The following is a 26,366-nucleotide window of genomic DNA, read 5'->3' on the forward strand; positions in this document are numbered from 1 at the left end:
CTGTTTCTTTTATATCGTTTGAATTTTCCTGGCTTTCCTTAAAATGATGGTGATTCCCAGTGTTTTGTTTTTGGTCTCTTTCTCTTTTATGCTACATACTGTCCCTTGGCAATCTTATGCATCGCTGTAATTTTAACTAGTATCATTTAGATTGAGCCTTAAACCTATACCAACTACTTTTGCCCTTCCCCTGACTTTAAGCCTCAAGTTTCCAAATGCTTAGTGAACTTGTTTTCTCTTTTATTTTTTTTTATTATGTTCAGTTAGCCAACATATAGTATATCATTAGTTTTTGATATAGTGTTCAATGATTCATTAGCTGCGTATAAGGTCAGTGTTTTTCTTCCTCCCCCTTTGCTTTCCTTAGTTTATTCATTCATTTAAATATATATAGAGAGAGTGAGCCAATCACAAGCCATGTTTTGAGATCCACTCCATAAGCTATCTCCTCTTCTGAAATGCCCTTCCTTCCCTGTCTTCCTATTTAAGGCTGTTCTGCCTCCTTGATTTAAGACTCAGTTCAAGTATCATTTCTGCAAAGTGCTTGCGGATACCTTCTCCCACTCCCAAGGAAGGTTTGGTCACTTTTCTGTGTTTATACTGTTTTATTTTGTATGCTTCTATGATAGTATTTATCAGAATATTGTGCAATTATTTGTCTCGTTTAATAAACGTTTTGGAAAGTATAAACCATATAATATAGCTATAAGGTAAAAGATATAATGCAGGAGAGAGCAAGTGCTTTGGAGTCAAAAGAATATGGAATTAATCTCAATTATTCCACTTAACAGTTATGTGCCAATGATTCACTAGGTAAACATGTAGTAAACTGTCTACTGTGTGCTAGGTATTTTGCTAAGTTCTGGGGATAGCAGTATAGACAGTCTTCACTAGGATGGCCATAATAAAAAAGAGAGACAATAACAAATGTTGGTGAGGATGTAAAAATAATTTTATATTTTTATGGGAATGTGAAGTGGAGCAGCTGTTTTGGAAAAGTGTGGCAATTTTCCAAAAAATTAAACAGAGTTATTATATGACCCAGCAATCCCTCTTCTAAGTGTATACCCAAAAGAAATGAAAACCTATGTTCACACAAAAACTTGTACATAAATGTACGTAGCAGCACTATTCATAATAGTCAAAAAGTAGAAGCAATCCAATGTCCATCAACTGACGGTAAATAAAATGTGGGATATCCATGCAAAAGAGTATTATTTGGCCATATAAAGGAATAACATACTAATATGTGATAGATGAACCTTAAAAACATTATGCTAAGTCAAAAAACCAGTCATAAAGGACCATACATTGTATGATGCCATTTATATGAAATGTCCAAAATAGACAAATCCACAGAGAACAGAAATAAAAAGTAGATTAGTAGCTGCCAGAAGATGAAGAAGAGAGGGCATAAGAAATGACTGCTAATGGGTAGAGGCCTTTTTTTGGGGGTGATGAAAATGAAGACCTCAAAGGATTTCTAGTGTAGTCCATAACTGAAAAGTAAAGGAACAGGATAGAAGGTGGTAAAGGCTCTAAGAGTTATATATGGAGTATTACAGGAGAACATAGAAGGAATATCTAAAACAGACTATGGGTAACACCGACTCAGAGGGGAGCAAAAGGAAACTAAATGAAATAGACCACCAAAACAGTACGTCTAGAAAGAAGCTATATCTTGGAAGAGTCCAAGATGGCAGAGGAATAGGAGACCTTAGCTTTATCTGGGCCCAGGAATTCAGCCAGATAGCTACTAAATCATTCTGAACACCTGTGAACTCAACCGGAGATCTAAGAAAATAGCTATAACTCCACAAATAGAAAAGCGATCACTTTCTGCAAGAATGACAAGATGGAAAAACTCACCTCAAAAAAGAACAAGAGGCAGTACTGACTTCCAGGGACCTAATCAATATGGATATAAGTAAGATGTTGGAACTGGTGTTCAGAATACTGATTATAAAGATACGAGCTGGGCTTGAAAAGAGCATAGAAAACACTAGAGAATCTCTATCTGGAGAAATAAAAAAACTAAAATCTAATCAAGTTGAAATAAAAAAGACTATTAAGGAAATGCAATAAAAAATGGAGGCTCTAACTGCTAGGATAAATTAGGCAGAAGAGAGAATTTGTGATACAGAAGACAAAATGATGGAGAATAAAGAAGCTGAGAAAAAGAGAGATAAACAACTACTGGATCACGAGGGGAGAATTTGAGAGATAAGGCATACCATAAAGCGAAACAGTATTAGAATAATTGGGATCACAGAAGAAGAGGAAAGGGGGAGGCAGAAAGCATATTGGAGCAAATTATAGGAAAGAACTTCCCTAATCTGGGGAAGGAAACAGGCATTCAAGTCCAGGAGACACAGAGAACCCCCCTCAAAATCAATAAAAATAGGTCAACACCTCAACATATAATAGTGAAACTTGCAAATCTCAGAGACAAAGAGAAAATCCTGAGAGCAGCTCAGAACAAGAGGTCCATTACCTACAAGGGTAGAAACATTAGACTGGAAGCAGACCTATCCACAGAGACCTGGCAGGCCAGAAAGGACTGGCATGATATATTCAGGGTGCTAAATGAGAAAAATATGCAGCCAAGAATACTTTATCCAGCAAGGCTGTCATTCAGAATGGAAGGAGAGATAAAAAGCTTCCAGAACAAACAGAAACTAAAAGAATTTGTGATCACTAAACCAGCCCTGCAAGAAATATTAAAGGGGAACTTTTAAGCGAAGAGGGAGCCCAAAAGTAACATAACCAGAAAGGAACAGAGACAATATACAGAAACAGTGATTTTACAGGTAAGACAATGGCACTAAATTCGTATCTTTCAATAGTTACTCTGAATGTAAATGGGCTAAATGCCCCAATCAAAAGACACAGGTATCAGATTGGCTAAAAAAAGCAAGACCCATCAACATGTTGTCTACAAGAGACTCATTTTAGTATATGTGCTGCCGAAGCGAGCACTACAAGAGACTCATTTTAGACCCAAAGACACCTGCAGATTGAAAGTGAGGGGGTGGAAAACCATTTATCATGCTAATGGACATCAAAAGAAAGCTAGGGTAGCAATCCTTATACTGACAAATTAGATTTTAAACCAAAGACTGTAATAAAAGGTGAAGGACACTATATCATAATTAAAGGGTCTATCCAACAAGAAGATCTAACAATTTTAAATATTTATGCCCTTAAAATGGGAGCAGCCAATTAAACTAATTAATAACAAAATTAAAGAAACATATTGATATTAACAATAATAGTAGGGGACTTTAACACCCCACTCATTGCAATGGACAGATCATCTAAGCAGAAGATCAACAAGGAAACAAGGGCTGCGAATGACACACTGGACCAGATGGACTTCACAGATAATATTCAGAGCATTCCATCCTAAAGCCAAGAGAATACACATTCTTCTGAGCGCACATGGAACATTCTCCAGGATAGATCACATACTACGTCACAAATCAGGTCTCAACCAGTACCAACAGATTGGGATCATTCCCTGCATATTTTCAGACCACAATGCTTTGAACTGGAACTTAATCACAAGAGGAAAGTTGGAAAGAACTCAAATACATGGAGGTTAAAGAGCATCCTACTAAAGAATGAATGGGTCAACCAGGAAATTAAAGAAGAATTTAAAAAATTCATGGAAACAAATGAAAATGAAAACACAACTATTCAAAACCTGTGGGATGGAGCAAAGGCGGTCCTAAGAGGGAAGTATATAGCACTACAAGCCTTTCTCAAGGAACAAGAAAAGTCTCAAATACACAACCTAATCCTACAACTAAAGAAGCTGGAGAAAGAACAGCAAATAAAGCCTAAATCCAGCAGGAAAAGAGAATTAATAAAGATTACAGCAGAAATCAATGAAATAGAAACCAAAAGAACAGTAGAACAGATCAACAAAAGTAGGAGCTGGTTCTTTCAAAGAATTAATAAAACTGAAAAACCCCTGGCCAGACTTATAAAAAAGAAAAGAGAAAGGACTCAAATAAACAAAATCATCAATGAAAGAGGAGATCACAACCAACACCAAAGAAATACAATTAAATAAGAACATATTATGAGCAATTACATGCCAACAAATTAGGCAATCTGGAAGAAATGGCTGCATTCCTAGAGATGTATAAACTACCAAAACTAAAACAGGAAGAAAGAAAAAACCTGAACAGACCCATAAGCAGCAAGGAAATTGAAGCAATAATCAAAAATTTCCCAACAAGAGTTCAGGGCCCAATGGCTTCCCCAGGGAATTCTACCAAACATTTAACGAAGAATTAATACCTATTCTTCTGAAGCTGTTTCAAACAATAGAAATGAAAGGAAAACTTCCAAACTCGTTCTATGAGGCCAGCATTACCTTGATCCCAAAACCAGACAAAGACCCCATCAAAAAGGAGAATTACAGGCCAATATCCCTGATGAACATGGATGCAAAAATTCTCACCAAGATACTAGCCAATAGGACCCAACAGTACATTAAAAGGATTATTCACCACGACCAAGTGGGATTTATTCCTGGGCTGCAAGGTTGGTTCAACATCCGCAAATTAATCAATGTGATACAATACATTAATAAAAGAAAGGACAAGAACCATATGATCCTCTCAATAGATGTAGAAAAAGCATTTAACAAAGTACAGCATCTTTTCTTGATTAAAACTCTTCACAGTGTAGGAATAGAGGGAACATAGCTCAATATCATAAAAGCCATCTATGAAAACCCCATAGCAAGTATCATTCTCAGTGCGGAAAAACTGAGAGCTTTTCCCCTAAGGTCACGAACACGGCAGGGATGTCCACTACACTGTTGTTCAACATAGTACTAGAAGTCCTAGCCTCAGCAATCAGACAACAAAAAGAAATAAAAGACATCCAAATTGGCAAAGAAGAAGTCAAACTCTCACTCTCTGCACATGACATGATACTCTTATGTGGAAAACCCAAAAGACCCACCCCAAAATTGCTAAAACTCATACAGGAATTCAGCAAAGTGGCAGGATATAAAATCAATCCACAGAAATCAGTTGCATTTCTATACACTAACAATGAGACAGAAGAAAGAGAAATTAAGGAGTCAATCCCATTTACAATTGCACCAAAAACCATAAGATACCCAGGAATAAACCTAACCAAAGAGACAAAGGGTATGTATTTGGAATACTATAGAACACTCATGAAAGAAATTAAGACACAAAGAAATGGAAAAACCTTCCATGCTCATGGACTGGAAGAATAAATATTCTTAAAATGTCTATGCTACCTAGAGCAATCTATATATTCAATGCAATCCCTATCAAAATACCATCAACTTTTTCACAGAGCTGGAATAAATAATCCTAGAATTTGTTTGGAACCAGAAAAGACCCCGAATAGCCAAAGGAATGTTGAAAAGGAAAGCCAAAGCTGGTGGCATCACAATGCCGGACTTCAAGCTAAAACAGACACAAAGATCAAGGGAACAGGATAGAGAGCCCAGAAATGGACCCTCAACTCTGGTCAACTTATCTTCAACAAAGCAGGAAAGAATATCCAATGGAAAAAAGACAGTCTCTTCAACAAATGGCGTTGGGAAAATTGGACAGCCACATGCAGAAGAATGAAACCAGACCATTTCCTTACACCACACACAAAAATAGACTCAAAATGGATGAAAGACCTAAATGTGACATATCAAAATTGTAGAGGAGAACACAGGTAGCAACCTCTTCGACCTCGGCCGCAGCAACTTCTTCTTGGACACATCACCAAAGGCCAGGGAAGCAAGGGCAAAAATTAACTACTGGGACTTCATCAAGATAAAAAAGCTTTTGTACAGCAAAGGAAACAGTCAACAAAACCAAATGACAACTGACAGAATGGGAGAAGATATTTGCAAGTGTCTTATCACATAAAGGGCTGGTATCCAAAATCTATAAAGAACTTATCAAACTCAACACCTAAAGAACAAATAATCCAATCAAGAAATGGGCAGAAGACATAAACAGACATTTCTCCAAAGACATACAAATGGCCAACAGACACATGAAAAAATGCTCAACATCACTCAGGATCAGAGAAATACAAATCAAAACCACAATGAGATACCACCTCACACCAGTCAGAATGGCTAAAATTAACAAGTCAGGAAATGACAGATGTTGGCGAGGATGCGGAGAAAGGGGAACCCTCCTACACTGTTGGTGGGAATGCAAGCTGGTACAGCCACTCTGGAAAACAGTATGGAAGTTCCTCAAAAAGTTGAAAATAGAGCTACCCTATGACCCAGCAATTGCACTACTAGGTATTTACCCCAAAGACACAATTGTAGGGATCTGAAGGGGTACGTGCACTCCGATGTTTATAGCAGCAATGTCCACAATACCCAAACTATGGAAAGGGCCCAAATGTCCATCAACGGATGAATGGATAAAGGAAATGTAGTATATACATACAATGGAACACTACTCAGCCATCAAAAAAAAAAAGAAAGAAAGAAATCTTGCCATTTGTAAGGACATGGATGGAACTAGAAGGTATTATGCTAAGTGAAATAAGTCAATCAGAGAAAGACAATTATCATATGATCTCACTCATATGTGGAATTTAAGAAACAAAACAGAGGATCATAGGAGAAGAGAGGGAAAAATGAAACAAGATGAAATCAGAAAGGGATACAAACCATAAGAGACTCTCAAGCATAGAAGACAAACTGAGGGTTGCTGGAGGGGAGGTGGGTGGGGGGATGGGGTAACTGGGTGATGGACATTAAGGAGGGCATGTGATGTAATGAGTACTGGGTATTATATGAGTGATGAATCACTAAACTCTAAATCTGAAATAGTACATTATGTGTTAATTAATTGAATTTAAATTTAAAAAATAGAAGGTATATCATATGTAATGGCACAAAAGAGAGAGAGAGCATGGCTCTTTTATTAGAGAATTACATTAGAGTAGTTATAATTAGTGGAATATGATAAGAGGGGAAATGCCAAGAGACAGGGCTGGAGATGGACCAAAGCCTCAATAATAAATGCTCTACTCCACTCAAGTGAGTGGCTCTAAAGGAATACTGAAGGTTTCAAACAGGTAACAAATTGGCTGCAAATTTTAGAAAAATCACTCTAGTTACCAAGTAGTTAGTGAAGAGATTAGGGAATGGTTTGGGAAGAGATTGGGATAACTATGAGGAATCCCCGGTAGTAACCCAGCTGACAGCCTCAATGAACTGTCAGTGAAGGTCAAATGAAACTCACATAGTTCCAGAGATATAGTAGGTACTTAATACCCCACACTAATGTTTTTTAGTCTCATGATTTAATTTTTTAAATGAGGTTTTACTTTGACAATGTAGGTATCCTACCTCTAAGAATGATGGAAAAGGAGCTTCGAAAATCTTCTAATCCAAGGATAGAACCATAATTGAAAACTACAGATGTTAATACCATGCAAGAACCAATGACAAAGGGGCGCCTGGGTGGCTCAGTTGGTTAAGCGACTGCCTTCGGCTCAGGTCATGATCCTGGAGTCCCGAGATCGAGTCCCACATCGGGCTCCCTGCTCGGCAGGGAGTCTGCTTCTCCCTCTGACCCTCCTCCCTCTCATGCTCTCTGTCTCTCATTCTCTCTCTCTCGCAAATAAATAAAAAATAAAAAAAAAAAAAGGAACCAATGACAAAGTATTCGATCTTCTTTTATAATTATAACAATTAGTACATACAGTAATGTCAAGAAATATGGATGTTAGCAAAGCAATGCCCAATAAACATAGGCCTTGGAGCCAGATAAACCAAGGTTCAATTCCTTGGTGTGCTACTATCTACGTGACCTTAGGTGAGTTTCTTAGCAACTCCATGAGCCTCTGTTCCCTACTATAAAAAGAGGACAATATCTGTCTTGGAAGGTTGTCGTGAAGATTAAATGCAGGAAAAAGAAATTGACACGGAGCTTATACAAGGCAGGCTCTCAAGGAATGGTAGTTACATTATTACACAGAACAACTATTTTATAAATCAGCTAGTCAAATAGGGGAAAGTCAGAACTTTGAAGGGAAGACACTATTTTATTTAAAGAAATGAGATTAAGAAGTAAAAAAAGAAAGCAATGTCTAAGCCATTTATCACATTTTACTAAATCAAAGTGTTTTCACCTTCGATCATGATTCTTGTATCTTGAAGACTCAGAATAACTATCAAATGAAGGGGAATACTTCTGATGCTTTGAGTCAAGGGTCCCTTCTTTACTCTGAGAGAGTGAAACAGATTGACTTTTCCTGCAAAGAGAATAAAAACTGATTAAATATTTAAAGTCTCTTATAAGAGAAGGATTTTAAATGTCATTTAATATTAATATGAGATAAAATCTTGAATAAATAGAAATTATGAAATAGCTATAACAAAGTATTTAAGAAAGACATTCACTCATAGAAAAGAGTATCTTTTGCTTTATGAGAAATAAACACATATCACCCGAAGTATCAATAAATGTGAATAAGGACTTAAATCTATGAATTCGAGACAGTTGAAATGTGATGTAAAAAAATACACACAAACATGATCACAACACCCAGGCTGCCTAAGAAACTAATGACTTTTCATTGTTCCTAGAATAAACTCCAAAATCCGCAAGGTCTGCAATGTCCTACCATAATCTGATCCCTGCATCATCTCCTACCATTCTCCCCTTTGTTCTCTGCCTCCAGTCACATTCTTCCCTCATTTTCTCTTCCTACTGACCTGCCTATTCTTTATCTAATCACAGACTCCTTTTCATCCATTAGATCTCACCATAAGCTTTCCTTCCACAGGAAAACCTTCTCTGATGTTGCTGTACCCCCAGTCTATTCAAATTCCTTTGTTATATGTCTCAGGGTATATGTTCTTTTCTCTCATAATATTTGTCTCAGTTTGTAAGTGTTCATTCACTTAAGTGAATATCTGATTACAATATCTACCTTCCCCACTACACTGTATGCCCATAACTATATTCCCAGTACCCACAACAGTGCCTGGGACAGAGGAGATACTCATTGCATATTAGCTGAACGACTGAATATTAACCTATCTGTTTCAGCTCTGGTCCTCAGCTGTTTCACAAAGTCTGGAGCATGCTGTCGGTGGTGGTCGTATAGCGTTGCCAGGGGAGCTCCTGAAGCAGTGATGGCATCTGAGATATGAGTTCGAGTCAACTCTGCCATCTAAATAAGAACACACACAAGGCAAAAGTAGATATGAAAAAAAAAAAATCACAGAAAACTGAGAAGGAGCACAGTGTCTTTGAAAGATCACTGGATTAAGACCAAATAAATTCTGCCATTAATAGGTAAAACACTGTGGGCAAGTCATTTAGATTTTTTAAGTCTCAACAGCTTCCTTATAAAAATAAAGAGTTGGATGGACCACAAGATTTCTAAGGTTTCATCTAGCTATAGCAACCTATGAATTAAAGCAAAATCTTCAAGTCATATAATAAGCCATAATAAACCAAAAATAAATCTTTTTTTTTTTTAAGATTTTATTTGACAGAGAGATAGAGAGCACAAGAAGGCAGAGCAACAGGCAGAGGGAGAGGGAGAAGCAGGCTCTCTGCTGAGCAGGGAGCCTTACGTGGGGCTCGATCCCAGGACCCTGGATCATGACCTGAGCTGAAGGCAGTCACTTAACCAACTGAGCCACCCAGGCGCCCCACCAAAAATAAATCTTAAGAATCAACTGAATTACTACTTCCTATATCTGTTTTCTGACTTAAAATGTGAGGTATTTTCCCTACCCTTCGCCACTACTGCAACTGCTGCATGTATTATTCATTTGGTGTTCATTCAATCACTGCCTTGACAACTTGAAGTGTTTTTGAAATCTTTGCTAATGTTGTCTAAAATTTTCTTAAAAGAATCTACACTTATTTGCACAATCCCATAGTACCCAACCCAGTAGGTTCCTGACTTTTTAATATTAATAACAGAATCATTTCACAAACAATCCTAAATTGTACCAGCTAAAATAAACTGAAACTACAGCTATAGATTATGATATTCCATATACAGACAACAGTAAAACTATCTCTGGCTTTATCCTTGGTACAGTAAAAGACAAGACACTAACATCACTGTAGGTGAAAAGGAATCATCTTCATAAAAGCAGATCAATGGCTTCCTGGGACTGAAGTTGGGGACTGACTGGATAGGGGCATGAAGAAACTTTTTAGTGTTGGAAATACAGTTATCTCTGAACAGCATGGGGGTTAGGGGTGCCAATCCACAAGCAGCCGAAATCCGTGGATAAATTCTATTTCCCCCAAAACGGAACTACTAAATAGCCTACTGTTGATTGGAAGCCTTATCCATAACATAAACAGTTGATTAACACATATCTTATACATTTTATGTATTTTATACTGTATTATTATAATAAAGTAGGCTAGAGAAAAGAAAATGTTATTAAGAAAATCCTAAGGAAGAAAAATTACATTTATAGTACTGTACTGTATTTGTCAAAAAAAACTGAGCACGTAAGCAGACCCTCACAGTTTCCACCCATGTTGTTCAAGATTCAACTGTATTCTATTTCTTGATTATGGTGGTGTTTATAGGGATGGACAGATAGATAAGACACAGAAATATGTAGATATAGATACGTATATCTGATTAGATACCTATACCTATATATTTGTCAAAACTCATCAAATAATATACTTAAAATGGATATATTTTATTGTCTGTAAATTACACATCAATAAAATCAACACATTTTTAAAAAGCTTACTCAAGGGCAGACATTAAGAGTTCTCTATTTTTTCTGCCTCTGTATCACTCACACGTACAACATACTGCAATAAATGATGCCTCCTAATTCAATAATGTATGGCTCCCACTGAAAGTCACCAATCAAAAGTACGTATTTGCTAGATGTTAGAAACTCCTAAGACCAAATCTATTCAGACTGACTAAAAAGAAAAGGGTTTCTCAATAGCCTTACTTCACAGATTTGGCGAGCCGCATCTGTGGTGAGGCGAGCAGTGTCTGCTTGGTGAGCGGCTATTTTACAAGTTGCTTCCTGCAGGACCTCAGTTACTTCCCTTTGTGATTTGACCACCTGCTGTATGGATTCTGCATGGACCTGAAAATAAAAGGGAGTAAAAAAGAGAACTTCTGTTATGTCTCAGTCTCTCCCCACCCCAAGTGTTTCAAGGCTCAAATGCCTTGTAAAAAAAAACACTTGACTATCATCTGGATTTCATGTCTTAAAATCTAGAGTTTAGAGTCATAAAATTACTGCTGGAGTTTAATTTTTAATTCCACCATTCATGAGCTGATGTTTCTTTAGGCAAGTAACTACTATGTACCTCAGCTTCCACTTCTCTAAATTGGGGATAAATCTTGACTAACTTAACTCACAGGATTGCTACAAGAGTCAAATGACATGAAATTAACCCATAATGGCATAATGTACTAAAGCATTATTGTATCTTTTCTTTTTTACTCCTATATAATTAAAAGAATACCAAAGTGATTTCAAAGATACAAATTTAGATTTAAAGAACCAGTGCCTGCTGCAAACATAAGTACCTGAGCTGCTTTGTTTCGGGTTTCTTCTAACTGTCTCTGACACTCCAAAGCCTCTTGTTCAGCCTTCAATTTCAAAAGGGCCAAGTCTCTTTCGTGGCGTTGCTGCTGTGCCTTCAAAAAAAAAAAAAAAAGATCAACTATTAATTCTAAAATACTAAACCATTTTAACACAGTGACGATATTACCCGTAATACTATTTTCCTAACGTAATATTTTTTGAAGCAACCAATTAGAATGTAAAGACAGCAAACAGGGTAGTCCTAAATAGTTTATCAAAATATTTAATGACCACCTACCATGTGTCAAATAATGAAATAACATAAAAAATTTCCAAGGCATACAGGACTAAGAACTCATACCAAAAAGCTAGTTTTAAAGCAAAAGCTACAGTACCCAACTCTTTAAAAGAGATTAAAATGTCCTATGTGTAAAAATAAAGATAAAAGAATTTTAGGATTCCTTTATTTTGGCTTTACAGGAGTAGTTTCATGAAAACATTGCCCCAGAAAAGGTCTCCTTCTCGCCAGGACCCTTTCTTTCCACTATTTCATACAACACTATCAATCAGTTTATATTTTTTCACTTCTTCTGGAATAGTGCTAAATACAGATTTTCTAAAGGTGGAACGGCTGTGTATAAAGTTATATAATGCCCTGTACAAATCTGGAAGAACAGAATTATAATGTATCCCTAAAATGGTAGAAAATCTCAGTACTATTTTGGATTTCAAGGTAATGGCCACTACAATGGGGCCAATTTCCCCAATCCAGTGATTTTTAACCAAGTTGTTACCAGTCCGTCTCCAGTCTCCATCAAAGAGACTTGGAAATGTCTGGGGAGTTTTTGCTGTCATGATGACTGGACAGCATTACTGTTATTTATTGGGAGAGGTGCAAGAATGCTCAACTCCTTGAAAAGTATGGGACAGTTCCACACAAAGAACAGTCTTTAAGTATTTTGGGAAGAACAAATGCAAAACAAAATTGAGAAAAAATTATTTACAACAGCATCAGGAGACATAAAATATTTAGGAATAAATTTAAAAATGTGTAAGGTCTCTACACTGAAAAATACATTGCAGAGAGAAATATTTTTAAAACCTAAATAGAAAGAGGTATGATGCTCACAAATTAGAAAATGACATACTGTTAAGATGTAAATTCTCTCCCCAAAGTGATTGACAGATTCAATGCCAGTCATATCAAAATCAGTAAAAATAAAAAACCAGGCCTTTTTTTTTTTTTTTGTAGAAGCTGACAAACTAATTCTAAAAGTTATATAGAAATGCAAAAACCTAGAATAGCCAAAACCGCCTTGAGAAAGAACAAAGTTGAAATAATTACACCTTGATTTCATGACTCACTCTAAAGACATAGTAAAACAGTACGGCACTGGTGTTAAGGATAGACAAATAGATCAATGGAAAAGAAGAGAGTCCAGAAATAGACCTCCATATAAGTGATTACTTAACTGTTGACAAAGGTGCCAAGGTAATTTAAGTCTTTTTAAGAAAATGGTGACGGAACAACTGAAAATCCAGATGGAGGAAAAGATGAACTTTGGTCCCTTTTCACACTCCATAAGTAACTAGATGGCTCACACAATATAAAAGCCAAAACTATAAAGTTTTTTAGAAAAACATAAAAGAATATCTTTGTTAAAGTATCTTAACATCTCAGGGTAGGCAAAGATCTGTTAGAAAACAAAAGGCACTACCATAAAAGAAAAAAATTAAAAACTAGATTTCATTAAAATGAAAATATTCTGCACTTAAAAAGATAGTTTAAAAATGAAAAGACAAAAAATTTTTTTTAAAAATTAACAGGCAAGCTAAGGACTGGGAAACAGTATTTGAAATATATCTAAAAAGGACTTGTTTCTAGGATATATAAAGAACTTCTACAACAATAAATAAGATATACAACCCTATTATGTGAAATAGGCAAAAAATCTGGACATTCACAAAAGATGATGTAAGAATCGTCAATAAATAAACAAAAAGATTATTAACCTCATCAGTCATAAAAGAAATGCAAATTAAAACCACAATGAGATACTATTTCATAGTCACTAGAATGCCTAGAATACCAATGACAACAAAAATGTGGAGCAACTGGGACTCTCATAGATTGCTGTATGAGTATAAGATAGTACAACAACTTTGGAAAACAGTATAGCAGTTTCATAGAAAATTAAGTATATACTTTTACTTGACCCAAGCAATTACACTCCTGGGTATTAAAGCAAGAAAAATGAAAACATATGCTGAATACAGAGTTGTAAAAAATATTCATAACAGGAATATTTTAATAGCCAAAAACTGGAAAAAATACAAATGTACATCAAGAGGAGAAAGGATAAACAAATTATGTTATATTGATCAATGGAATATTACTCAGCAAAAAAGCAACATGAACAAAACAACAGATACAACAACATGGATGAATCTTAAAAACATTATACCACATAAAATAAGCTAAACACAACAAAGTACAAAGTATATTTCCATTTATATGAAGTTCTAGAACAGGCAAAAATAAACTGTGGTGATTAGGAATCAGAACAGTAATTGCCGGGCACCTGGGTGGCTCAGTTGGTTAAGCGACTGCCTTCGGCTCAGGTCATGATCCTGGAGTCCCGGGATCGAGTCCCACCTCAGGCTCCCTGCTCAGCAGGGAGTCTGCTTCTCCCTCTGACCCTCCTCCCTCTCATGCTCTCTGTCTCTCATTCTCTCTCTCGCAAATAAATAAAAAATCTTAAAAAAAAAAAAAAAAAGAATAGTAATTGCCTCTGGGAGAGGGGATTAACTGAAAAGGTCCATGGGTGAACTGTCTGAAGTGACAGAAATGTTCTCTATTTTGATTAGGGTTGTGGTTACATTGATCAAAACTCATCAAACTACGCACTTAAAATCTGTGTATTTTATATGTAAATACTAAGGGTTTTTTGTTGTTTGTTTGTTTTTTTAAAGATAGCAACAGCAACTCCACATCAGAACACTGCTTCTACCTTTACCGGATTTTTGTTAGCTAAGGAAAAGTCCACGTTATCCTGGCTTTATCAAATACCTGGATCTCAGAAACTTTTCTTTTTGGTACAAATAAAGCATTAAAAACAAAACAATAAAAACTCAGTCATCTCTGATTTGTCAATGAAAGAAAATATTGACAACTGCTTGATGAGCTGATTTTTACAGTCATTTAAAAAAAATAGGGGCGCCTGGGTGGCTCAGTTGGTTAAGCGACTGCCTTCGGCTCAGGTCATGATTCTGGAGTCCCGGGATCGAGTCCCACATCAGGCTCCCTGCTCTGCGGGAAGTCTGCTTCTCCCTCTGACCCTCCCCCCCTCATGCTCTCTCTCATAAATAAATAAAATCTTTAAAAAAAATAAAATAAAAAATAAAAATAAAAAAAATAAAGAATGAGGAAAATGAAATATTTGAGAGAAAATGGCTGAATTACTGTTCTGCTGTCAAATATTCTATGTTTAACTTTTTTAGTACTCTATATGACAGTTTTCCCCAGGGTTATTTATAGGTGCCGTATGGCAAGACTATTTTTTTCTACTTAGCAGGTTAAAGTTTTGTGTGCTGGTTTTTGGTTTTTGACCTCATCATTGAAACTAATTTAAATAGTAAAGAAAAGAGAAAAAACACAGAAAGCTAAAGAAGAAAACTCCAAAAATACCTTTATGATCTGAGCCAGAGATACACTCTCCTGCTGAGCAAGTGATATGCCTCTAACTCTTTCCACATCTGATAGCTGGCGCACTGACTCCTCAATGGCACTCAGGTAACTGAGTTCTGCCGCCATACGATGCTGGAGGCCAGCAGGAGAAAAGCGCTTAGAACCTGGAAGGCATAAGCAACTGTCAAATGTAAAAGAAACGACCTCTCAGATTTTTGAAACTCATTTTTCATTTTAAGAACCAAAAAGAGTTTGCTTTCCATTGCATGAAAGACAGTGACTTAATTAGCATGGTGTCTATTTTCCAGGTGTGTTCTGACTCAGGCTGGCAAAAGGGGAAAAATCACCACTGTTGAATCTGTCATGCTTTTCAATATTTCTTTTCCTGCACAATTTTGAATACTTCAAAAAGTAATCACATTCACTTGATGGGATAACATTTCCCTACAGTTCGACTGAAATAAAATGGATTTTAAGGGACAAAAGTAGTATCTTAAATTACAAGTGCATAGATCTACTTGCCTGGTGTTGAGGCCATCTCTGTAGTTGTTCTGCTGGCAGCAAGGTTCATATCGGTAAAAGGTGCATTAGGCTTAAATCCTGTTATAGAAGGAGGCGTTATTACCGAGGATTTAGATCTTTCTAATGAAGTTCCTGGAAGGTCAAACTGCAACAATTTCTGGGAACTTGGAGACGGAGGAGAAGTTGGAGTTTTCTGAGATCTTCCCTTGTCTGATGAGACACTAGAAGTTTTGTTTCATAAAGACGTTAGAGAAAGGAAAACTACTTCAAGAGACAGCTAAACAATTCATAAGAACATCATGCATTACATTCTTTATTGACATTTAAAAGGCTGTGATTCAGGCATTTAATAATTCAACATAGTTGCCATGTTGAATGAATGACTGAGTATGGCTCTCATTGCTAGACTTACAGTGGTGAATGAGCCAGGCACAAACCCTGCCCAAAATAGAAAAGGAGTCTCAATTAAATTGGCACTTAACTCTTTCTTCTACAACGTTCATATACAATGAATCACTTATTACAGTATGAGGCAAAACCTTCTAAAATACATAAACCTCATATAGCAATAAAATTATAGTCATATATAAAAGGTAAGGTCAAGCCTATCATATAAAAAATGTCTTAAAATCTATCTCTGAAAGAGAATAAAGTTATCATTTTGTATTAAAAATTAAGAAATGACAAAATCCACTCCTTTGTTATTCCTCTTAACCCAAAAAGTCACAGCAAAAAATTATTTTCCTACTAACCATCTCTAAGTACTTTATATGTAATTTGTTTTCATCTATCTTTTAATGTTATAGTTCTTTCCTGCACTTTCTAATAAGTAACCTCTCATAAGCAGTCTGATTATAATAACTCTTAATGTATTTATTTCAATACAAGGCACATGCCTAGCCCCTCTCTGAGAAATTAGACTTATTAAAGTTACTGTTTCTCATAACAAAAAGATGTTGCCAAGCACTAAACATTCATTTATTGAATAAATTACTTAAAGATACTTCATAAAGCAAGTTAGCCCAGTTAACATATTTTTCACATAGTAAAACAAGTTTACTTTTAGCTTTAATAAAACCAGGAGATAGTTTTCAAAGATAGACATTTCTCTTAAATCCAGCATATAAGTATTTGAATAAAAGTAGTCTTGAGAGATACTCACTTGTTTACAGTGACCTTTAATTTACTATTGATGGTTTAGAGAACTACTATTTCTAATAGTCTGACAACCTCATTTATGGAACAGAAAAATAATTTTATTACTTCTGTCTCTTACTAGATTTCCAAGAAAGAATTCCAACACAGTATCAAAACCCAAGTACTCTGCCTGAATCTCACCTTGTGGTTTTACAAACTGAATTTGTATTTGCTCTGCAAAGAAGATTCACCTAGACTAGCATTTCCAAAACTATGCTTCCAACGATGTTCATAAATTCTCCAAAAAATAAAAAGGACAGAAAACTAAAGCGCTTGGGGACAGAAAGTGACTATAGCCAAATAAGTAAAGAAAAAAATACGTTAATTATTTTTTTAAAAATGTGAACACCTCTTCATCAAAGCCTTAAATTATAGGTGAGGAAGGTGGTGGGGGAAGTCTATTCTATAGTATGGGGCATTTATCAAACTTATTTGGCTGTGGATTCTGTTTTAGAAATGTTTAACTTTGCAGATTTTGCCAAATAAATTATCATGAATACCTCTAAGGAAAGGTAAAGTTTTCTGACAAAAAAATTAAAATTCAATTTTAAACATAGCAATGATGGAATTAACAATGTAAGATTTACAACATGAAAGCATTAAAATTGATTATCTGTATGTGACTCTGTACTAGAAAAAGCAAACAGTTAGTTTTAAAAGAAAAAAATAAATCCATGTCTTCTCATAGCTTAAATTTCCAGAAGGACAAAACTAGTGCAATAGATAAAAAGCCATGCAGACAAAGGAGTAGAAACTGCATATGAAGCAATCACAAAATGTCATATATAAGCCACAGACTCAGTGTATAATACTGTATGATAATTAAAAAGAAGGAAAAAAAAGAGTATGCAAGCTCTCTGTAATCATTATAAGAGTGAGATTTCAAAATCTGCTTGAGTCAACAAATAAGTTGAGGAGAGAAAAGTTCACAGGAAGAAACAGATGAGACAAAAGGATGCTAAGTAGTTGTGTTGAAAGAGTGGATGAACACAGATGAGAAGAAATGTATAGATAAAGGAAATAAAGCTAAGTTCTTGGGAGTTCATCTACAGAGTAGCTGTGAGCTCCCAGGATACCCTAAGGAGAGCAGTTTCTTGGTCAAAGGATTGATTCAAGGTAACAACAGTGGCAATGGCATTTAGAATAGAAAGGTGGATTGTGCTAGAGGCAAAGTATTCCTGAGAGAGGCTGTAATAGTTTAGGTGAGAGATGACCATATTTTAAAATATAAAGACCCAAACTATGAACAAAACTACCAAGTCTATTCAGAAAATACAGCAATTTATTGAATGGATTCTCTGAACATCAATGATATTATAACTTTAATTAAATATGAATTACAGGTACAAAATATACATTACTTTACCTCATAGAATGCCCAGAAAGATCCTCCAAAATGCTATCAGTGTCAAGAGTCTGCTCATAATCTTTAACAGAAAGTTTGCTACTGGTCCCAGATTTCTTTCCTTGATGAGAGCCACGTTCCGAGCCAGAGTGTACCTTCTCCTCGTCAAGAAGTGAGTTCTGAATATTTCCAGGGAGTGAATCCAGCCCTATAAAGCAAATTTCTTAAAAAGCTGATTCCCAATGTCAGAAGCTACTGAGAAATAATTGATACCTATATTTCAAGAAAGCAATAAAATGTACAGATCAGACTTCTTAGAAGTTATTTTTCATATATAAAATAAAGTAGTTCATCCTTTTGCTTCCGTTTAAGAAGAATAGTTTCTTCTATTAACAACTCCCACTTGATGTTAAAAAATAAATTGTTCTTAAATAAAATGGTAAAAAATAGACAAGCATATTAAGCAAGAATGAAGTACTGTTCTAAACCTATGAAAAAGTAACCTTTTGAAGACCTTTAAGGATAAAACCCAGAGCTGGGAGAAAAACAGCATCAAATGCCAACTGAACGGGGCGCCTGGGTGGCTCAGTCGTTAAGTGTTTGCCTTCGGCTCAGGTCATGATCCCAGGGTCCTGGGATCGAGCCCCGCATTGGGCTCCCTGCTCAACCAGGAGCCTGCTCCTCCCTCTCCCACTCCCCCTGCTTGTGTTCCCTCTCTCTCTGTGTGTCTCTCTGTCAAATAAATAAATAAATAAATAAAATCTTCAAAAAAAAAAAAAAAAGCCAACTGAACTACACAATCATTTTGAAAAACTTTTTGACAAGAACTACATAGCCAGATTCATACAACTGCTCATATTTTCTGACTCAGAATAATCTTACTTCTAGGTGTATCTTAAGGAGATTATTGAAATAAACAAAAATTATGCATGATATTGAATGTAAAACTTCAAAATTTTTTAAATTTTGACCTAAATCTCCAACAACTGAAGAGTTGTCTAAATTACATAGATAATAGTAACTTGAACATTAACTAGCACTTTGTAATTTAAAATGCACTCCACATATATTACTTTATCGCTCTTAAACATCTTATGAACTGAATACCATATGCTCAATTTACTGATGAGGTAACTAGAAATCTATGAAGCTATATAACTTGCTAGAGGATACATGGTCACACAGAAATAAAACATAAAAACAGGTCTCATGACTTTAAGTCTAGGGCAGCCTGATTTTATGTTTCAATAGCAACGTGAGAAAAAATTTGTCACATTTTAAAAAGTAGAAAAAAGAACTGCATATACACTTTAATGACAGCAAAAATATTTCTAATGTAGATATATGGTTAAAGAGCAAAAGAAAATGAAAAAGGAAACAATTATGCTGTACACCCATGTTCACGGCGGCATTATTCACAGTAGCCAAAAGGTGGAAGCAGGCCAAGTGTCCTTCAACAATGAATGAATACACAAAATGTGGTACTTACATACAATGATATATTATTCAGTCTTAAAAAGGAAGGACATTCTTTTTATTTATTTTTTTTTAAGAGAGAGAACGCGCATGTACGAGTGCGTGCGAAAGGTGAGGGAGGGAGGGGCAGAAGGAAAGAAAGAATCCCAAGCCAAGCCGCTGAGCATGGAGCCCAAAGCTGAGCTCGATCTCACAATCCTGAGATCACAACCGAACTGAAGTCAAGAGTCCGATGCTTAACTGACTGAGCCATCCAGGTGCCTCAAAGGAAGGACATTCTGACACACACTACAACATGGATGAATCTTAAAGCACATTATGCTAAAATAAGCCAATCACAAAAGGACTAAATTGTATGATCATACACTTACATCAAGTACGTAGAGTAGGCAAATCCATAGAAACACAAAGTAGACATTTGTTACCAGAGACAAGGGGGAGAGAAAATGAGAGTTATTACTTAGAGGAACAGAGTTTCAGCTTGAGATGCTGAAACAGTTCTGGAGATGCACAATGGTGACAGCTACACAACATGAATGTACTTCATACCACCGAAATGTACACTTAGCAACAGTTAAATCGCCTAATCAAATTCAAAGACAGAAAGTAGAATCGTGGCTGCCAGGAGTGCGGCAGGGGCAACAACCGAGGAATGGGAAGTCACTGTTTATTTAATGGGCCCAGAGTTTTAGTATGGGATGACAAAAAAGTTACAGAGATGGATGAGATAATGGTTGCAAACAGTGTAAAAAAAAAAAAAAAAAAAAACTCAATGCCACCAAACCGGACACTTAAAATGGTTAAAATAAGGGGGAGAAGGTATTTGCAAAGGATATATTCAACAGGGAGTGAATATCCAAAATATATAAAGTACTGACACAACTCAACACCAAAAAAACCCCAAATAATCTGATTTAAAAAGGGACAAAGAACATGAATAGACATTTTTTCCAAAGAAGGCATACACATGGCCAACAGGTATGTGAAAAGATGCTCAACATCAGTAATCATTGGGGCAATGGAAGTCAAAACCACAATGAGGTATCACCTTATTACACCTGTCAGAATGGCTAGTATCAAAAAGATAAGAAATAACAAGTATTGGTCAAAATATGGAGGAAAGGGAAGTCCTTCTGCACTGCTGGTGGAAATGTAAATTGGAGCAACCATTGTGGAAAACAGTATGGAGGTTCCCAAAAAATAAAAAATAGAAATACCATACATACAACCCAGTAATTCCACTACTGGGTGTTTATTCAACACTAATTTGAAACAATATATGCACCCCTATGTTTATTGCAGCATTATTTACAATAGCCAAAATATGGAAGCAACCTAATTATCCATCAATAAATGAATGGATAAAGAAGATGTGGTGTGTACACACACACACACAAAATATTATTCAGCCATAAAAAAAGATGAGATCTTCCCATTTGTGACAACCTGGGTGGACCTAGAAGGTATTACGCTAAGTGAAATGAGGCAGACAGAGAAAGACAAATACCTTTTGATTTCGTATGTGGGAATTTAAGAAACAAAACAATTGAACAAAAAAACAAAGCAGAAACAGATCCGTAGATACAGAGAACAATCTGGTGGCCACCTAAGGGGAAGCGGGATAGGCGGATGGGCAAAATGGGTGAAGGGGGGTGGAAGGTACAGGCTTCCAGTTATGGACTAAGTCATGGGGATGAAAGGTACAGCATAGGAAAAACAGTCAATAGTGTTGTAACAGCACCGTATGGTGACAGACGGTAGCTACACTTTCGGTAAGCATAGCATAATTACAGTTGTCAAATCACTATGTTGTGTATTTGTGACTAATGTAATTGTGTGTCAACTATACTTCAATTAAAAAAAAAAGTGTTTGGTGGCTCAGTCAGTTAAGCATCCAAATCTTGATTTCAGCTCAGGTCTTGAGATACGGGTCATGAGTTCAAGCCCTGTGCTGGGCTCCACACTGGATGTGGAGCCTACTTTAAAAAAAAAAAAAAGTGTACATAGCTTTCCGGTGGTGATGACCTCCCCATGAAAACATGCTCCTCACAAAGGACCTCTGCCACTTGCCCAAAAGGGGAGAAGAGGAAGCATAAGAGGATGCACCTGGTGCCAAGCCCCAACTCCTCCTTCATGGACATGAAGTACCCAGGATGCTACAAAAGCACCACTGTCTTTAGCCATGCACAAATGGTAGTTTTGTGTGCTGGCTGCTCCACTGTCCTCTGCCAGCCCACAGGAAGAAAAGCAAGGCTTACAGAAGGATGCTCCTTCAGGCAGGAGCAGCAATAAAAGCACCCTGAGTCGGGGCGCCTGGGTGGCTCAGTCGTTAAGTGTCTGCCTTTGGCTCAGGTTATGATCCCAGGGTCCTGGGATCAAGCCCTGCGTCAGGCTCCGTGCTCAGCAGGAAGCCTGCATCTCCCTCTCTCACTCCCCCTGCTTGTGTTCCCTCTCTCGCTGTGTCTCTGTCAAAAAAATAAATAAAATCTTTAAAAAAAAAAAAAGCACCCTGAATCAAGATGAGTGGAAACTATCCCAATAAATGCATTTTGGATTAAAAAAATAAAAAGAGTAAACAAAATCAAAGAAAGAAAATAATATTTAAAATGGCAAATTTTATGTTGGGTGTATTTTACCACATAAAAAATAAACTAACAAATAAATATACTCTGTTGTAGTCACAGTAATAGGATAACAACTTTTCATTAAAATTTAGTTTAAAAAAGGAAAAATGAAAAGTCATAGCATATGAAAATATTAACAATTAAAGAAATGAAAACCACCTCAAGTAAGATATCATTTTTCATTACTAGATTAGCAAATATTTTTTTTTTTTTAAAGATTTACAATATTTATTTGACAGAGAGAGACACAGCGAGAGAGGGAACACAAGCAGGGGGAGTGGGAGAGGGAGAAGCAGGCTTCCCGCCGAGCAGGGAGCACGATGCGGGGCTCGATCCCAGGACCCTGGGATCATGACCTGAGCCAAAGGCAGACGCTTAACGACTGAGCCACCCAGGCGCCCCACAAATATTTTTAAAATAATAAAGCCTTGAGTGTTATTCAGCACACACAGAAAAGGATACTCATACATTGTTTTCATGGGAGTGCAAACTAATATATTCTTCCTGGAGAACAACTTACAATATGCATGAAAATAATTTTTGATCCCCTTTGAATCAGAAATTTCATCTCATTCATAGTAATTCATCCTAGGAAGCTATGTAAAGATGTGTACCGTGAATCAGATATGCTGAATGCATTACCACAACGGGGGGGGGGTGGTGGGGGGAGACACACAAATAATCTAAAGGATTATCAATCAGTTTGAATGGACCCTATAATCTAAAATCTATTTGTAATCCCTAGACTAAAAGCAAGTTGTTAATACTGGGTATCTCTAATTTTTTCATAATAAAAATGCATTTCTTTACTCATTTAATATTAACCTTTGAAAATAAATACACAATTTAAAATTGCTCTTGATTTCAAACAACGAGAAATTGTAGACAATACAAAGGTCTATGCAAGAAAGACCTAAACTCCAACCAAGGGACCCATACACAAAGGAAATATGTGCCCCTACTTTAAAAGATTGCCAAATGAGGGGTGCTGGGGTGGATCAGTCTGTTAAGCATCTGCCTTTAGCTCAGGTCATGACCCCAGGGTCTTGGGAATCGAGCCCCACATTGGTCTCCCTGCTCAGCTGAGTCTGCTTCTCTCTTTCTTCCTCTGCCTCTCCCTCGGCTCATGCTTATGCTCACGCTCTCCCTCTCTCTTAAATAAATAAGCAAACAAATAAATAAATAAAATCTTTAAAAAAATAAATAAAAGATTGTATTTATAGGTTTTAAATTACATTAAGATAAAAGAATTTTTCTTATGCTAATTACCACTTTAATCTACCAACCACTTGCAATCATGTGGGAAGTTTTTGTACAGAGCAGGCAGACACTATTTCTCACCACCAGATGGAGCATATACAACAAAAAACGACACTAACTTTAGAACTTGGGGATAAAGGAGAAACTAAGTTTTAGATAATGCTGTATCAAGTACGATACACAGAGTTTTTTAAGGCCTTGTGAGAGGGGATCAGGGAAACAGAAAGCCACAAAACACTACCTGTACTTCATCTAATTATGTTTCAGATAACAATTTTTAAAAACCTATACTGAATCATATTGCTTATACTCATATATCCAATATATCATGATATTTTAAGTTGTTTACAGTATATTATAGTAGTAGGTAAACTGGATTTGGGAGTCAGAAGTCATGATCCAGGCTTTACCAATAACTAGTTGGTAACCTTAGGTGAGACACTAAAAAAACAATGCAAAACAACTGCAAACTAAAAGAACTGAGTAAGTTCAGCATTTCCCGAAATATGTTCAGCTGAATTCAAATGCCTTAACATGCTGATGGAAGAAATGATTCTGTGGTCAAATAAATTTGGAAAATACTTCATACTACAGCCTCATCCTCATCCTAAAATAATAATGCATGTTAGTATATCAGGAGTATTGATAAATCCTGTAGAAAAGAAGCCTGTTTCCCTCTAAAACCATTTCCCAAATTTATGGAACCATGGAGCTCTTTTATACTCAGAACACTTATGAAACAGCTTATCCAACTGAAACAGTATTTCACAAGAAAAGACAGACATTGGGAAGTGCTGGTGGAATGATGTCTAATTCCCACCAAAAACTTTCAGAACAATCTGCAAGAGAGTTATACTAGGTTAATGATTAAGCAATAATTTCTCCCTAGCACTCTCATATTGGGAGTATAAAGTGGCATTAGCTTTCTAAGGGGTTATTTGGCAAAATGTACCCGAATTCTAAACATGACATACTCTTTGCCCCATTACCTCACTTCTAGAATTTTACCTTAAAGGAAAGAACCAGATTAATGCATAAAGATACATTTATAAGGATATTCAATGCAGCAGTGCTCATAATGGGAAAAAGAAATAGAGTAGCCTAAATGTCTAACAATTTGCTAAATAAATTATAATATATTAAAATAATAAAACACTGGATAGTCATAACAAGGGTTATCCATATTTACTGACAGAGAAAGAGATCTATAACCCACTGACAGAACAAAAGAGCATGTAAACAAATGCGGTCCCTTACATGTAACATTTCCTATTTATATATGCCTACAATTATCTGGAAGGATACTTACTAAAAATCTTAACATTTCACACCCATCAGAATATCTACTACTTAAAAAAAAAAAAAGAAAGAAAGAAGTGTTAGCGTGGATGTGAAGAAGTTGGAGCCTGTGTGCGTTACCGGCAGAAACATAAACTGCCACAGCCACAAAGGAAAACAGTATGCCATTTCCTCAAAAAGTTAAACACAGATATACCATTTGATCCAACAAATCCCTACCTGGCGATATACACAAAAAACCTGAAAGCAGGGACTCCCAACAGTTATTTGGGAGATAAACCCATGTCTATGGCAACATATTCACAATAGCCCAAAGGTGGAAACAACCAGAATGTCCATCAAATAATGAATGGATAAACAAAATGTTGTGTATACCTACAATGGAATATTATTCAGCCTCAAAAAGGACATTCTCATGCAAACCACCACACAGATGAAACTTGAAAACATGCTACTAAGCCAAACTAAAGGAAAAATGTTGTATGATGTCACTATGTGGCATCTAGAAGTATCTAGAGTAGTCAAATTCATAGACAGAAAGCACAATAGTGGTTTGCAGGGGCTGGGGAATGGGAGGAAGGAAGAGTTACTGTTCAATGAATACAGAGTTTCAGTATGGGATGATGCAAAGGTTCTGGAGGTGGATGGCAGTGATGGTTGCACAGCAATGTAAATGTGTTTTAATGACACTGAACTGTACACCTGAAAATGGTTAAGATGATAAAGTTTATGTTATGTGTATTTTACCACAATTGTTAAAATAAAACAAAGTTTAAAAAAACATTAGCATTGGTTATCTTCAAGTAAAGGGATTATAGGTGGTTTTAATTTTTAAATAGTTTTCTGGGGTTTTTTTACTGATTTCTCCTCCCCCTGTGGTTTGCTAAGTTAATGAACAATTTTTGCAATTAGGAAAAACAACTTTGGGGGCACCTGGGTGGCTCAGTAATTAAGCGTCTGCCTTCGGCTCAGGTCATGATCCCAGGGTCCTGGGATCGAGCCCTGCATCGGGCTCCCTGCTAAGCGGGAAGCCTGCTTCTCCCTCTCCCACTCCCCCTGCTTGTGTTCCCTCTCTCGCTGTGTCTCTGTCAAATAAATCAAATCTTAAAAAAAAAGAAAACAAAACAAAAAACAATTTTGGGAGCAAAATCATTCCCTAGGGGCCATCCTGTGAGTCTAAGAGGCTTTTCCTAATTACTCTATCTTCTTACCTCTAGGCTTACAGAGCAAATTATAGCCAAGAGTAGAACTGAAGGGACTGATAGATGTTCTCCTCAATCACTCAAAAATACTTAGAGTGCCAAAGGCCAGGTACTGTGGCCAAGTACTGGAACGTATACATTTTATCTGTTAATTTCACATAAGCTTCCAAAATTACCATTATGAAAC

At 36.3% G+C, this 26,366-nt stretch overlaps 1 protein-coding gene and 1 pseudogene across 6 annotated transcripts in view; one reads left to right on the top strand and one right to left on the bottom strand.

Annotated features, from left to right (window-relative positions):
• CEP350 (centrosomal protein 350) overlaps positions 1 to 26,366 on the bottom strand; it is a 155,174-nt gene that overhangs the window by 70,014 nt on the left and 58,794 nt on the right. For all 6 annotated transcript variants that reach the window (XM_081824786.1, XM_081824788.1, XM_081824784.1 and 3 more), the window contains 7 exons: positions 18,340 to 18,526; positions 15,777 to 15,997; positions 15,255 to 15,418; positions 11,569 to 11,679; positions 10,979 to 11,119; positions 9,065 to 9,201; positions 8,155 to 8,277 (listed from right to left, as the gene is read on the bottom strand). In XM_081824786.1, coding sequence (XP_081680912.1) covers positions 8,155 to 8,277; positions 9,065 to 9,201; positions 10,979 to 11,119; positions 11,569 to 11,679; positions 15,255 to 15,418; positions 15,777 to 15,997; positions 18,340 to 18,526 — 1,084 coding nt within the window. The remainder of the gene's footprint in view (positions 1 to 8,154; positions 8,278 to 9,064; positions 9,202 to 10,978; positions 11,120 to 11,568; positions 11,680 to 15,254; positions 15,419 to 15,776; positions 15,998 to 18,339; positions 18,527 to 26,366) is intronic.
• LOC115941950 (small ribosomal subunit protein eS27 pseudogene) lies at positions 21,834 to 22,094 on the top strand (annotated as a pseudogene).

The sequence above is a fragment of the Leptonychotes weddellii genome, chromosome 6 (assembly GCF_054177405.1).
Source record: "Leptonychotes weddellii isolate Sample4059 chromosome 6, ASM5417740v2, whole genome shotgun sequence".
In the NCBI taxonomy this organism is placed as follows: domain Eukaryota; kingdom Metazoa; phylum Chordata; class Mammalia; order Carnivora; family Phocidae; genus Leptonychotes; species Leptonychotes weddellii.